Consider the following 15,188-nt stretch of genomic DNA (forward strand, 5'->3'; position numbering starts at 1 on the left):
ATTTTACACAAAGTGTTGTAACAGAAACCAAGTGCAGTTCTAGAGATGTATGGACAGGAAATTCAGAATCACTGCTTTCTAGGATGTCACAGTGCAGGTCTGTAAGAGATCAAGGGCCAAACAGCTAAAGAAACTGAACAAATAACTGAATGAGATCACAGTGCAGTGATGTGACAGCAACAGCTGTTACCTGTGGATGAATGAAAATACAGAGGTGAGGAAAATGAGGATTGTTTGGTTTTCACCTGTGGATATAGCACTGGAGTGATTGATACTGGAATACATTCAGCATGTGTGCATGTCCTCTCTCTCTCGTTTTTATATCTATATATCAAATTATACATATTACCGCACCTTCATATATGCATATATAAAGATGTTTTAAAAAATGAGGCTATGGTGACAGCGTGATGGAATTCTTGCTAATTTGCAGAAATACATTGAATAAATCTTGTTCCTTAAATTTATTTCAGAACAGCCACCACAGCAACAAGTATTTTCACTGAATACAATTTAATTACAATAAATACATCAGCATTCAAAATAAATCCTAAAACTGTCACCTGGCTAAAAGCTTGTACCTCCTGCAAGTAGAAGAGGAATTTGAAATCCATTTCAACTGTATTTGATGTTGTCTTTCAGTGAGGATGGAAAAGATCAACCAAAGTCACTTGGTGGAGAAGTTGCGTAGATGACTAGGTTGTATAAAATTGCCTACTTAAGTAATTTTGTATGATTTCTTCTTCCCAGGATTTCAAAACCTATGTGGATCAAGCTTGTAGAGCTGCAGATGAATTTGTCAATATTTATTATGAGACAATGGATAAAAGAAGAAGGGTATGTAGATGCTTTGACAATATGTAGAGCTCTCTTGTGTGTTTTGTGCTTGCTTTTCTAACTACTGTTACACTGGAAAGCACCTGAAAGCTGATTACAATGTGTTGTATTGGCCAGGATGAGACCTCTGTTCCTCTTAGAGGGCAGACTTAGCCCTGCAGGGGATTTTATGTCACTGTTCAGCATTGTTGTAAAAAGGGGGCCTTTTAGACAACACTTTAAACTTCCTCATGATAATAGTTCAGTTCCTGTCCAATTATGTTTTACAGGTACAGGATTTGGTCAGTACAGGCAGATAAAATTTGCTTTATTTGTCTCAGAGGTCAGGATTTAGCTTTTTTTTTTTTCCAAGCTACTTTTATTAGCAGTTATCACTTCTGTTTCTGGGAGTCTTCAGGAGTGCCTGAGGATGAAGTGGAAGCAGCTCTATCTATCTAGCCCTGAAAGCCTTCATGGACCACATTGATGTGGTATCATGTAACAGGTAATTTGCACCAAAAGAGAGCTGTGGAGACTCTTCTTTGGAATTTGAAATGTACTATGATTGTGATTTAATAACACTTAGATTATGTGAAAATATCAGCTGTTGCATGTTACTTCAGAGCCACTTTGCACATAAGTAGGTTAGGCAGAGATGTGTCAACAGCCTGAAGGAGAGTTGGGCAGTTATTCAGCTCTTCCAGGTAATGAAACATTGGGGAAGTTCTGGTCTGCTGCTGCAGACAGCTGTTCTTTTTGAGCTTCCACTGTTCCTGGTCTTGTTGGCTACTTTTTTATTTCTCTTTTTTTTAACCTGAAATTATACTTTCCTGACATAATCAGTGTTGCATGCACACCTCACTTCCACCACCCCCCCAAAAAAAACATCAGCAATAAACTTATTCTGGAAATGTAGTGCTATCCTTCTGCTAGCAACTAGTTCAGTTCTGTCTCCAGCTTTGTTAAAGGAATCTTGTCAGTATTTAAATTTGGAGGCATATGAGTCACTATGTAACTTATAAAGGAGAATATATTTCAGTTAGTTTTATTACTTGGTCAGGTGCACTAACTGTTGAAAGGAGCTAATATTTCAGGAAGACATTTTATCTGTGAAAGTAACAGATGAAATCAATAATTCACAAGACAGGGATTCAAAGAACATTGCTTTGTGTGTTGTCCATTGTATGCGTTTATACGTTTTCCCCAAATACGTATTTTTATAATCACTCAGGCTTTAACAAGACTTTATTTGGACAAAGCAACGTTAGTTTGGAATGGTAATGCAGTGTCCGGGCAAGAAGAACTGATAAAATTTTTTGAAATGTTGCCGTCTAGTGAATTCCAGGTTAATGTGTTGGACTGCCAGCCTGTTCACGGTAAGGCTGTAGTACAATTTACTTATTTTTTTTCAGTCTTTTCTCTTGAAAGTGAACTGCAATTATGTTTCTTTTGGAACAAGCTTGGAGAAAATACTGAGGGTTGAAATGTCAAGTTGTGCATAAATAAAGCACAAATCAAGAGATGCAGCACTTTTTGTTGTGTACGGGAAAGCACTTTAAGGACTTTTTTGTTAAGATCATATTCAGATGTGATGTATTTTCATGCATTGAAGAAGTCAGGTTATGTTGTCCTTAACAATGTCTAAGAGTCAAGAGCCCTCTACTGTAGCCTCTGATACTGACCTGCAGTATAGTGTGGAACAAATCATTATCCTGTGTATATTTTGATTTCTTTATGTCTAGAACTGATGTTAAGTTATTTAAATTTCTGATTAACACCTGCTAGAAAAGCTTGTATAATTGAGAAGTTAATAAATTACTTCTAATGGATGTTTTTGGGAATATAAGGAAGGAAAAAGCCTGCGGTCAAGCATGTTTACTTTGCTCTGCTGTGAAAAAGAATCTCTAATAGCAGGGAGAAAAGTGTATGCAACTTCCTAAATATAAATGTATGTGTACATCTCAAATAGCGAGAGCTTGTTCTTAGCAAAAACTGAGATGTTTGATACGGGGCTCTAAAATGGACATGAAATGAAAATAGAAAAGCCATGGCGAGCGAATCCACCATTGTCTGTATAGAAATGATGCAACAAAACTGCTTCCCAGGAATGTGTAACCAATGGTTAGCCTATAACTGGTATAACCAGAGTCAAATGGGATTTCTGTGTATGTTTCCTACTAATTTACCTCTTGGTCTTTGAGATGTTTTCTTTATACTTTTTCTCCTTGTGAAGAGCAAGCTACTCAAGGCCAGACAACAGTCCTCGTGGTGACGAGCGGGACAGTAAAGTTTGATGGCGACAAGCAGCGCTACTTCAACCAGAACTTCCTGCTGACAGCACAGGCCACGCCGACCAACACCGTGTGGAAGATCGCCAGTGACTGTTTCCGCTTCCAGGACTGGGCCAGTTAGTGAGGACTGGTGACGGGTGTAGGTGTGAGCTGGACGGACAGCTCTTCTCCACGCAGGGAAAACGCTCGCTCTTCGTGTTGCATCTATCATTATGGAAGGTCTGCAGATGTTTCAGGGTTGGTCTCGAGGACCGTGGGTTTAGTAGTAAAGAGTCTTAAAATGTGAGAGGTTGCTCATGTTAGTTGAACCTAATAAAATGCTGAAGGCAGTGAGCTGCGTTGGAATCATTCCTAAAATGCCTTACGTTTCGGCAGCGTATGTGCTGCCACTTCCACACTTCTTGTATGTGTAATCCTGAATGCTGAAACTCTGCTATTTGAACACAAAATCCTCTTCATGTAAAATTCTGACCAAACGTTATTTTTTCAACTTTGAAAGAACTGTTTTTACAGTAGCATCTTCCCTCTTTTGACAAAGATGCTTGTGGCATGTAGCTAGAATTCTCAAAGCTGCCTACTCTTGGTTGTAAGAGGCTGGAAAGAATTGACAAGTGATTTCTACTGTTGGTGAAAGTAGCAAAACCAGCTCCTGTGTGTGTAATCTCTCAAATAATCTATTGGAAAGCTAATGTTAACCTTCTCTGATACAAAGTGACTGGATAACGGCACCGCGTTTCCTTTTGGCTTTGAGCTTCTCAGACTTTGGTTGTAGTTAATTTACATTGATTTGTACGTAGGGCACGGTGAGTGATTCAGAGCTCCTGTGCCAACAACTCGTCACATGCATGTGAAGGACTTCAAACTGATTATTTTTCTTTTGAAGTCTTGCAGTGTAAGAAATAGGTCAGTCACATAATTTCTGTTTGCTTTAACTGTTCATTCTGTTGCTATGAAGTTCAGACTATTTTTCCCATATTCAGTCTGCAAGTTTTGAATCCCTACTGTCTTTTCAGGAAACATTGTAGTAAAAAAGTGGCACTGAAAGTGTGTATTACTGTGAAACCTTCAATTTTTCTCTTCAATACTGTTATCCAGAACAGGTGCTTTGATTATTTTGAACTTAGAAAAACAGCTCTGAACGCAAATACCATCTTCCTCTCATGCAGGTTTTTACTGTAGTTTTCATGTTCTTTTAAAATATTACCTTTAATGATTGATTCTGGGGATTTTTGTGTGTCTTGCTTTAAATTTGCAGTTTAAAGCTTTTAGCTGCTTTAATATAGTTTTCAAGACTGCAGGTTCAGACGGCCCATCTTAACGTGGGAACTTAAGAGTAAATCTGCGTATCAGCAGATCTCTTTCAAACTGGTACATTTCTATTTTAAGCTGAGTTAAAAAAAAAAAAAGAAAATTTACCTATATATGTGAGACTAGACTTGCTTGTAACTGAAAATACATGGGAGAAACTTGTAACTGATCTTAATACATGTTGTGATGGCAGGAGCACCCTGAATAAAGCAGTTACAGCTGCAGCTCACTTGTTTTTATGATTTAAATTGTGAAAACTGTGAAAATAAGCAATATCTAATATGTGTAAAACATCTTAAAATGTCTATAGTTTGCAGTATAACCCCACAAGTAATGGGATGTTTAGGTGAAGTGGGTTGGTTTATTTCCTTTTAAGGCACTGTAGTCTTTACATCAGTGAGTTAGAATTGGTAACCTGTCTCTGTTCAGAAGCGTTTATGGTCTGAACTATGGTGTAACTTTTTTACAGCCTGAAGAATATAAATTCCTGCAAAACAATGCAAGAAATCCAGAATATTTGAAAACTGTAAAAACTGTAAATACAGTGTTATTTCTGTATGTAGTGCAGAAGGGATTGCTCTATTTAATTACTGTTTATTCTTAACAGAATATGCGAGGTTCATATATTTGTATTTCTTTACAAGTTTGAAAAGAAAACTTAACCCTAAGTTTGCCTGTTACTGATACAGCATTGTTGAACTCTGACACCCACGTGGTGAGCTTTTCTGGTTTTGTAATTGGCCATTGCTGATGTAAGTAGTGTTACAGGTCTGCTTTGCATATGCTGAACAGGTTCTCATTTTGAAATGTGGTGATGGGTGCATTTGTAGCATCTGCTTGTTGAACTTTGAAGGCAGAACACACACTTATATCTGTACCTGATAAGCTTGTCCTGGGAATAAATACTTTCTTTTTTTTATTCAAGTTTTAATTTGTATAGTAGTTTTTAAGCTTTTTCTAGGCAGATTGGGAGATTTAAAATATAGAGAGAACATTTGATTGAATTGTCTCAGTTGAAGCATTGAGACAATGCTTCAATCAGATGTTACTTTTCTCACTGATTTTCATGCTATTCAAAAGCAGGCTGCTTTTAAGTCTGACTTCTGCAATTAATGTTAAAAAAACCTCAACCAAACAACAGCAAAAAAGCCACCACCACCTGGAGCATTACTTAGGAAGCTTACTAACTGGCCTAGCTGGTCAAACCCAGTTCAAACTCTTACTTTAGTAAGGTGTGTTGTTGGAATCGGACTTGGTGTGCATACAGGGGTTTTTGGAGAGAAATTTATTAGAGCATAATTGCTTCAGCCTAGGGAGAAGCACCAGTTACATACTGCCTGTTTCCATCATCCTCAGTGCAGATCACTTAGGGCGATTCAGTACTACCCTGATTAGCTGTTGCTTTTTATAATTAAAAATGGTGTTTTACAAACTATTTTTGTGGATCATACTAAGTGATGATGTAGCTGTTAGAGTAAGTAAACGATTTTACAACTGAGTAATTAATGGCACAAACAAAAAAATCTCTTGGACGCTAGCTGGAGAGGTATGGGATGCTGCAGCTCTGTGCTGCTTGGTAAAACTTCTGTGCTGAAGTTAGCAGAACAGAACATACAAATACTTTTTATTCTCCTCAGTACAAAACCATCTGGCTGGTTTAGCCTTCTCTGTTGCTGACTGCTGTAATACCCAAAATTTGCAATGGGCATGTATAAGGTGAATATATTTAGGCTCTAAACCGTAAACAGGAGTTAATGCTACCATTTTATGCTGTTTTTTACCAAGTCACTCATGTACAACAGTCAAACAAAGCCGCCTGAAGAGCTGAGGACTTCCACGTGTTGAATTGTGGCTACTGCAGACATGGTAGATCTTCTCTTTTGTGTATCTTCCCTATATTGTCTTTATCGGTCTCTGTTTTTATGTTGCTTTGTTCCTTTGGCATACTACAGTTAAACTGACTTGCAGTACTTGTGCTGTTTCTTGGTGTGGAGAAAAGTGATTTGTTCTGCTGGTTTTGATACGCATACGCTTCCTTATCCCGATTGGAGAAAAGCGCATTGTAAAGAAATGCTGTTTTATCAGTAAAGTTTCCACAATTGAATATATTTTGTAAGTTTTTGAAATTGTTTAAGACCTCTTGTATGATTAATTTAAAAAAACCTCAAAAACCTACCTGACGTTCTGTGCTTTTTTTATTATTGGAAGTTCTCATAGGGTTTTTTTACGATATTAACAGTGCAAGAAATAATTGGTCTCTTCCTTATCATTACTGTTTGTGTTCTGGGTAGGAGTTACGTGTTCTGATTGTGCAGGATGGTGCTGGGGCATTGCAGAGCAGGCTGGCTGTGAGCTCTTTGTTAGTGCTGCAGTAAAAAAAATGTGTCTGGAATAATGACCTATGGCAAATGCCTCCCCAGAAGCACCATCGAGCAATAACCGTGCTGAGCTGGCTAGAGTAACCATCTCAGTTTGAGCTTTCCCTCTAAAACTGTCTGAAGTGTAAACTGCTGTCCAACAAATACCTGGATGAAGTCAAACAAAACTTGTGTCAGATCCTTGGATTGTAAATATTTTAACTGAGAACATACTGCGCCTCTGCTGTTTCTCTGTTAAGAGGAAATGAAACACTCAGTGAGAAGTGGTTGATGTGGTAACTGCTGATTCACTCACTCTGTTTTGTTTAAAACATCAGATTACTAACAAACACGCTGTGTAGATAGCAGCTTTTAGCTGCTGGCAATGAAAAGATGAGGATGCTAATGCAAGGTCAGTGTTTGTGTGGAAATAGACATTGTTCCAGAAGCATGTTCTAGAAACAATGCCAAATACATTGTGAAGTTCTTGCTGTGTTAGAAGGTGTAGATTTCAGTGAGGCTTTGCAGTCACTCTTCGTAATTATCCTGAGCGAGGCTCTGACAGCTGATGCAGTGTAAAGGTTTAGGAGCACCGGGAAAAATAAATCACAGGGTCAAACCAGAAGATATTTTTGCCTGTAGGTTGAAAGTGAATTCCAGAAATTGCTCTTTCAATGTTCCCTCTGACCTGATGAAAAGAATAGCTAAGTCTTTCTAAAGAAGTTTTTCTTTTCTGATCTTAACAGAAGCAGTAGGTCAATGTAGCTCAGCTTATTCCTTCAGAAGGCTGAATTTAGTAATACAAATAAAGCTATCTTGTTACCTTTCATGTCCAGTGATTGCATGGACTGTGAAGACTAAATGACCACCTTGCCCTGCATCAGTAATACAGGTGCCTTAGAATATACTGTTGATGGAAAAAAGTGTTGAATTTCAGTGGCTAATTTTTGTCATCTTACAGTCTGATTCAGTTCAGTCCCAGTGGGTTCGTAAGGTTTCTAACCAGTATACAACGTATCGGGTTTATTGAAACAAACAAAAATAAGTGAGTGTTGCTGCTGCGCTTAATGCTCATTTATTGAGGTCTGTGCTATAATATGAATTCCTCTTAGGTGTTCAGGTACTTTGGTGTGTGTATTCATGCCACCAGAGAATGTCAGCTACAGCATATTCCTGGGTTCAGAGTGCTTAAAGCACTTTTTTTTGTTTTGTTTTTTTTTTTTTTTTGGTCAGAACCCAGCACATTCATGTTGAATCCTTAGGCTCATCTGGATGGAACAGTCCATAGGGATATTTTATGTGTAGCTGAATTGATTTAAGAGTCATGAATTCCTAAGGGACTGAAGTTTTGCTACTCTGAAAGTCTTAATTTTGCTGGTTTTCCTTGTCCTGGGGCAGTGCTGCCTGGTAGGGCAGCCTAACCTGGTTTCATAGCGTTCCTGTTCCCAGCTGAGCTGTGTGGGTGTTCTTCCCTTGGAGAGGCTTCAAGAAACAGAGGGTTTAATTCAAGTAGGCAGTTTTGTTGTCAGTTAGAATCCCATCTCTTCTATAACTACCCCATGGTATGCTTCCCTCTTTAATGTGTGATTTAACAGAATTTGAAACAGTATATGGACTGCAACAGAAAGCAGTAAAGTGTGTTTATGGGAAAAAAGATAAACTGTACAAAGAACAGTGCACTGAAGTGTATTTTTGTATCTTTACAGTTACAGGTTGTGGGGGACTGTGTCAAAGGCCTTGCAGAAGTCCAGGTAGATGACACCCGTAGCTCTTCCCTGGTCCACTGGTGCAGTCACTCCATCAGAGAAGGTTGGTCAGGCAGGACTTGCCCTTGGTGAAGCCATGCTGGCCGTCTGCAGTCACCCCTCTGTCCTCCACGTGCCCTAGCATAGCTTCTAGGAGGTTCTCTTCCATGATCTTCCCAAGCACAGAGGTGAGGCTGACAGGTTGGTAGTTCCCCGAGTCCTCCTTTTTACCCTTTGTAAAATGGGTACAATGTTTCCCTTTTTCCAGTCACTGAGGACTTCACCCGACTGCCATGACTTTTCAAATGTCAAGTGTGGCAAAAAAATTGAGTACCTCAGCCTTCTCCTCATCCATTCTTACCAATTTGCCGGTCTTGCTCATTGGCACAGGGGGCAGCTTTCTTTGGCCTCCCTTTTCTGGCTGCTGTATCTGTAGAAGCCCTTATTATTATTCTTTGTGTGTCAAGTGTGGCAAAAAAATTGAGTACCTCAGCCTTCTCCTCATCCATTCTTACCAATTTGCCGGTCTTGCTCATTGGCACAGGGGGCAGCTTTCTTTGGCCTCCCTTTTCTGGCTGCTGTATCTGTAGAAGCCCTTATTATTATTCTTTGTGTCCCTTCCCAAGTTCAGCTCCAGCTGTGCCTTGGCCTTGACCCCATCCCACACAGCCGGGCAGCCTCCCTGTACCAATTTCTGAAACGTTACCTGCTAGAGACACCATGAATGTTAGGAACGTGTGACGTGAATAACCACATGGATGTAGCCAGTGGCAGGTGTCCACTGGAGTATTTGTAAATGCACAGTGTATTTAAGCGTATCTCTGTATGTGGGGTGTACCTTGTTCCAGTGCAAGCTACAGTTAATGTGTGATGGTTTTATCTTATTTAAACATCTGGCTGAACTGTACCTGTAAGAATAGATGGGCTGGTGTAAATCACAAATCACTGCAGTTCACTGAGATCTTGTGTTTCTTTCAGGTATTGAAAGGTACCTCGCAGGTGTCCATTGGAGTATTTGTAAATGCACACTGTATTTAAGCGTATCTCTATATGTGGGGTGTATCTTGTTCCAGTGCAAGCTACAGTTAATGGTGTTATCTTATTTAAACATCTGGCTGAACTGTAGTGGCAGGTGTCCACTGGAGTATTTGTAAATGCACAGTGTATTTAAGCGTATCTCTGTATGTGGGGTGTACCTTGTTCCAGTGCAAGCTACAGTTAATGTGTGATGGTTTTATCTTATTTAAACATCTGGCTGAACTGTACCTGTAAGAATAGATGGGCTGGTGTAAATCACTGCAGTTCACTGAGATCTTGTGTTTCTTTCAGGTATTGAAAGGTACAGATGGAACAGCAGATAATTAGGATTAGATGTTTTGTTAGTTACTTGGCAGGAGGTCTTGTGCTTTCCTTCTTTGTGAACTGTGTAACGAAGGGTAGGCTTTCTCACAAGGGCAGTCCTTTTTCTGAGGTAGGACCCGGACACAGAGTGTTGTACATTCTTTGTGTTGGGGTGTGTGTGGGAAGGGAAACAGTTGGATTGTGAAGCTGTGTCACCAGTTTTCTTTCAGGTATTGAAAGGTACAGATGGAACAGCAGATAATTAGGATTAGATGTTTTGTTAGTTACTTGGCAGGAGGTCTTGTGCTTTCCTTCTTTGTGAACTGTGTAACGAAGGGTAGGCTTTCTCACAAGGGCAGTCCTTTTTCTGAGGTAGGACCCGGACACAGAGTGTTGTACATTCTTTGTGTTGGGGTGTGTGTGGGAAGGGAAACAGTTGGATTGTGAAGCTGTGTCACCAGTGGTGTTTGTTGGACACTGACACAGAGGGGCTGCCACAACTGTCTCTCAGATTTGTCAGTAGGATGAGGCAGTAGAAGGCAGCTGGGAACAGGCTGATATGAAATAAGATGTGTTGAGCACTCTTTTTAGTGTGCAAATCTCAGGAAACTGTCACGGTCCTTCCCCTGTTCTCCCCCGCGTGCAGCAGCAGCAGTTTGCTCTGCAGTTCCCCAGACTTTCTAAGCTGGTGCTCTGTGATGCCTCTTGGAGCCAGAGGCCTGCGGGTGGGCAGGGAGCTGCCAGCAGAAGAGAAGTTAATCACTGGGGCTTGGATATGTGTAATAATTCCCTTTCTTACAGGGGGAAACTTTGGTTGTGGTCAGCTTAATTCTGATTGTACTGAAGGAAATCCTCACAGAAAATCTTTTGTAGTGGAGCCAATGCAGTGTTTTAATTGTCCTGATGTGAAAGTTTACTAGACGGTTGGCTTCTGCAGCTTAAAATATATGTGTGTGTGTGTATATGTGTGTATATATATTGCTTATGGGGCTTCAATGTGTGTGTATATATATTGCTTATGGGGCTTCAAAAAGTCCAGGTTGACGTTAGTACGTGTATTTTCCAGAGATGCTGTCTGAATCCCTGCAATAGAGGTAGCTGACTGGAACTTTTACTGTTGTTTAACTACCTGGTGGGGGATTTTGAGAACACTGGGAGTTTGTTGGTTTCTCTGACATCCTCTTTCTCACACAACACTGGCTACATTTTCCTTGCTGAGCTAAAGATTTCGCATACATCTACTGATACAATGCTCGCACATAGTACTGTTGCATATATTCCCATTGACATTGTTTCTGGAGCTGGAATTTTTTCCTCACCCCATACTTTTCAGTGATTAAGATGTCTGGGTACTCACAAGATACAGTTGGATATCTAGTGATACTCTGCAAGTTAGTCTGTGGATATTGCAGGAGTTTTCTGCAGTGACAAAGTTGACTTGATAACTGCCAGTCCTCTCAAGGATAATTTTTTTTTTTTTTAAAACTAATCACCTCAGGTATCCAGTTTACAATGATTCCCCACAAAGTTATAGTAGAGAGAGCAAGATGCAGCAGTTGCCAAATATAAAAAGACCATTTTTCTGTTGGAAAGAATATGCATAAGCATGACCACTGTTTTTCTGGTTTTTCTGTTGGAAAGAATATGCATAAGCATTATATAGGAAGTCTAAGTCTAATAACATAAAAGTACCTCCTCTGAAGTTAAGTCAGAGCTTCTTTCTCCTGCAGTGTGGTTTGGGTAAAATCCAAGCAATAATTTTTATTGTGTAGTGCAGCATTCCCAGGAAAAGGACTTGTTCCTTGGAATAGTTTGTTAATCTGAAAAAACCCCCACCCCAAACCAAACCAAGAAAGGGTAGGATATTAACATGGCTACAACATCTGAAACAACCTTTTTTTTTTTTTTTTTTTTGTAAAAAGCCTATGTTGTGTGTTGTTTTAATCTTAAGGTTTAACTTGTACAAAAGTATTCTTGGAATTACACATCTGTGTGTGTGGAAGGACTGACTGATGGCTTTAAAAGCTATTGAGGATGGGCAAAGGCACAGTACCAAGATGGGGCACCGAGGCTGCCCTCAGGGGAGCAATTTCGGCTTAAGCTCCTTTTCTTTTGATAAATGCTTCCACATAAGCCAAAACAATCATCTTGCTTTAATGGAACGAGACTTGGCCCTTCTTATCCATTGTACCTGGCATAAATATCAATGCTCTAGTGATAGAAGGGTGCATAATACAGCAATAATTGAGTGGCCTTTAATTACGCGGACTGCTGCCCGCAGCGATAGCCCTGTGATGAGATAACGAGGTGGAATAGAGACAGATTTTAGAGAAGGGGATGTTAAGCTGAGATCTGAAGGCGATTGATGAGAGGGGTCTCTGTACGTACGCAAGGCAGGAGTTTATTGCGGAGAAGCGATCCCTGCGGGGAGCCCGGGACAGCCCTCGCTGCGGGACGAGCCTTCACTGCAGTTCATGGCGCGGCTCCCGCTGCCCCGGCGGCGGCGGGACGGGACGGGGCGGGACGGGACGCGGGGCCCGGCCCCCGCCTGTCACCGTCATCGCTCCCGGAGCCGAGGTACAACCAACGGCTCAGGCGGGAATCCAGCCCTCTGCCCCGGGGGGGACACCCCGGTGGCTCGGGGCTGGCGGGGGACCGGCGCCCCCCCCTCCGGGGGAATCCAACCCGCCCCCCAAACGGGGAGGAAAGAGCCTGGATTGAAAATCCCACTTCCTCGCCGTGCCAGGCTTCATTCTTTGCACGCTTCCACGCTAGAAGGGATAAAATAATCGATTTTAACCTTATTTTTGAAAGGTGTGGCTGGAAAAAAAGAAGCCCCACCGCAGTGTTGTAGGAAGCAGCCGAGCAGCTCCCGCGCCTGTGTCCCTGGGAGCGGCGGGTCCTGCGCGGGGGGGGGCGCCGAGCCCTGCGGGACCCCCAGAGACAGCCCCCTTGTGCTCAGAGGACAGGGCAGGTGCCCCCACACCCTCCCCGTGGTACAGAAGCAAGATCTCTCATGAAAATAAACGCTCGGGAAGACGTGGATCCACCAGCGAGAGGCCAGGAGGGAGCTGGTTGTAGGTATTTGGGCTTTGGCAGGCACCGCTCCCGCCGCAGCCCCCCGTTGTCCGCGGCGCTCCGGGGGGCCCCCCCCGGCCTCTCCCTCCTCCGTCGGTCCGTCCTCCGGGCCGGGCCGGGCCCGCAGCCTCACAGCAGCCGCTGTCCGTCGGCGGGGCCGCCCTCCTCGGCCGCCTGCCCCGGGGCGCCGCGGCCCCAGTCCCGCTCGATGTAGAGGTGGTAGGGGTCGTGCTTGGACTCCAGCTTGCGAGAGCGGGTGTAGGCCAGGATGAGCCCCCCGGCCAGGCACCCGTAGAAGATCATGATGAGCAGGATGTAGAGCGAACCGTCGCCCCCCGCCCCGGGGCCGGCCCCGGCCGCGCTGCCGTTGCCGCCGGCGCGGAGGTCCCGCAGCAGCGCCCCGAGCAGCGCCCGCAGCCGCCCCGGCCCCGCGTCGCTGCAGTTCATGGCGCGGCTCCCGCTGCCCCGGCGGCGGCGGGACGGGACGGGGCGGGACGGGACGCGGGGCCCGGCCCCCGCCTGTCACCGTCATCGCTCCCGGAGCCGAGGTACAACCAACGGCTCAGGCGGGAATCCAGCCCTCTGCCCCGGGGGGGACACCCCGGTGGCTCGGGGCTGTCGGGGAACCGGCGCCCCCCCCTCCGGGGGAATCCAACCCGCCCCCCAAACGGGGAGGAAAGAGCCTGGATTGAAAATCCCACTTCCTCGCCGTGCCAGGCTTCATTCTTTGCACGCTTCCACGCTAGAAGGGATAAAATAATCGATTTTAACCTTATTTTTGAAAGGTGTGGCTGGAAAAAAAGAAGCCCCACCGCAGTGTTGTAGGAAGCAGCCGAGCAGCTCCCGCGCCTGTGTCCCTGGGAGCGGCGGGGGCTGCGCGGGGGGGGGCGCCGAGCCCTGCGGGACCCCCAGAGACAGCCCCCTTGTGCTCAGAGGACAGGGCAGGTGCCCCCACACCCTCCCCGTGGTACAGAAGCAAGATCTCTCATGAAAATAAACGCTCGGGAAGACGTGGATCCACCAGCGAGAGGCCAGGAGGGAGCTGGTTGTAGGTATTTGGGCTTTGGCAGGCAGTCCGTCCGGCTGCAGGGCTCTTTGTGGCAAAGCCTCTGTGCCCAAACCCTGCCGAGGCTTTGGCAGAGCTGTGTGGGACCTGCTGCTCCCTCGCAAGAGCTGTCACCCAGCACGGGGGTGACAAACTGCAGCAGATCAACACAGAAGGTCCTGGGCAGCTCAGGGGCAGGTCTGCAGAGCAGAGAAAAGCAAGGAGAGATGGAGGGGTGCAGGAGCTTGAGCAGCAGCAGCTGTGGCAGTCAGACACCCAAAGGTGGAATTGATTAGAGTAATTAAACCGGCTGGTAATTAGCTGAAGAGGATCTGTTCCTTAAGTAGAAAGGCCTGGAAAGAAGTGAGCGTTAGTACGTGTGTGCTGGAGAGGGACACAGGCTGCAGCAGACAGGCAAGTTCATATATTTTGTTTTTTCCTTCTAAAGCTCTGTGCCTGTAGTTACCAGCTTTTTGAAATCCTGTGAATGCTCTGAGGGCCTCAGATTTTCCCTGCTCACAGGTTATTTGACTGGTAACTTTTTTTAATTCAGCTGTGATTGTGTTAATAGGTGAGCGTGGTAGTTGGCTGTGTTACACATTGATAGTCTGTCTGGCATTTAGAGTGATTTTTAGATGATGCAGTTTCTTTGTCCGTTCCCAGGAGGTGGTGAGGGCTGATCACCGGGGTCTGTCCCATTTTCCATTTGTTGCTTTCAGGGAAAGGATGCGTTTCAACAGCAGACCAGGCTGAGGGCCTGTCTTAAGGGTGGTGGGAAAGGCAGGTTGGAGGGGCATTGGCTGGGGCTTTTCTGTGTGAACAGCGTGGGGCAGGAGCGCGGTGCTGCTGGGGGGGCTCAGGGACTGGAGGGGCTCAGGGAGAACAGCAGCTGGGGTTGCCATCGTGCTGATCCTTCAGTCTTTAAAGTTGCTCCAGAAGAAACACTGGTAAAATGGGATATTTCTGCAACAATGTGTCTTCCTTCCTCTTTTTATTTCTATATTTTTAATTTTTTTCCATTAAGAGTTGCAATTCATTATTTCTTGTTTCTCTATCAGCAAAATATAACTGAGAAACAACTTCTGGTTTAAGGATCATTAGAGTCCCCACTCCCCCCAGCATCAGTGGTATTTACAAGATGGGGGGCACAGGTGAGGGGCTGCTGCCTGGTCAGTAAGACGTGGTCCTGCTGTGTGTCTGGGGGCGG

At 43.9% G+C, this 15,188-nt stretch overlaps 2 protein-coding genes across 7 annotated transcripts in view; one reads left to right on the forward strand and one right to left on the reverse strand.

The window, feature by feature from the left end:
* NXT2 (nuclear transport factor 2-like export factor 2) overlaps positions 1-6,590 on the forward strand; it is a 68,109-nt gene extending 61,519 nt beyond the window's left edge. For 5 of the 6 annotated variants that reach the window (XM_014955075.1, XM_014955072.1, XM_014955071.1 and 2 more), the window contains 3 exons: positions 751-837; positions 2,048-2,192; positions 3,050-6,590. In XM_014955075.1, the coding sequence (XP_014810561.1) occupies positions 820-837; positions 2,048-2,192; positions 3,050-3,228 (342 nt within the window). In that variant the 5' untranslated portion in view covers positions 751-819 and the 3' untranslated portion in view covers positions 3,229-6,590. Of the gene's footprint in view, positions 1-731; positions 838-2,047; positions 2,193-3,049 lie in introns of those variants that run through there. The other variant, XM_014955070.1, reaches the window with a different exon arrangement.
* A 6,384-nt stretch (positions 6,591-12,974) lies between these two features.
* KCNE5 (potassium channel, voltage gated subfamily E regulatory beta subunit 5) lies at positions 12,975-13,391 on the reverse strand. The gene has a single exon (XM_014955013.1). It carries the CDS (start codon positions 13,381-13,383, stop codon positions 13,066-13,068), a length of 318 nt encoding a protein of 105 aa, XP_014810499.1. The 5' UTR covers positions 13,384-13,391; the 3' UTR covers positions 12,975-13,065.
* Between the last annotated feature and the right edge of the window lie 1,797 nt (positions 13,392-15,188).

This window comes from Calidris pugnax, unplaced genomic scaffold, assembly GCF_001431845.1.
Source record: "Calidris pugnax isolate Ruff unplaced genomic scaffold, ASM143184v1 scaffold38, whole genome shotgun sequence".
Lineage (NCBI taxonomy): Eukaryota > Metazoa > Chordata > Aves > Charadriiformes > Scolopacidae > Calidris > Calidris pugnax.

Excerpts from the sequence above, each read along its gene's own strand:
- KCNE5 (XM_014955013.1), bottom strand. The coding sequence starts at position 13,383 with ATGAACTGCAGCGACGCGGGGCCGGGGCGGCTGCGGGCGCTGCTCGGG.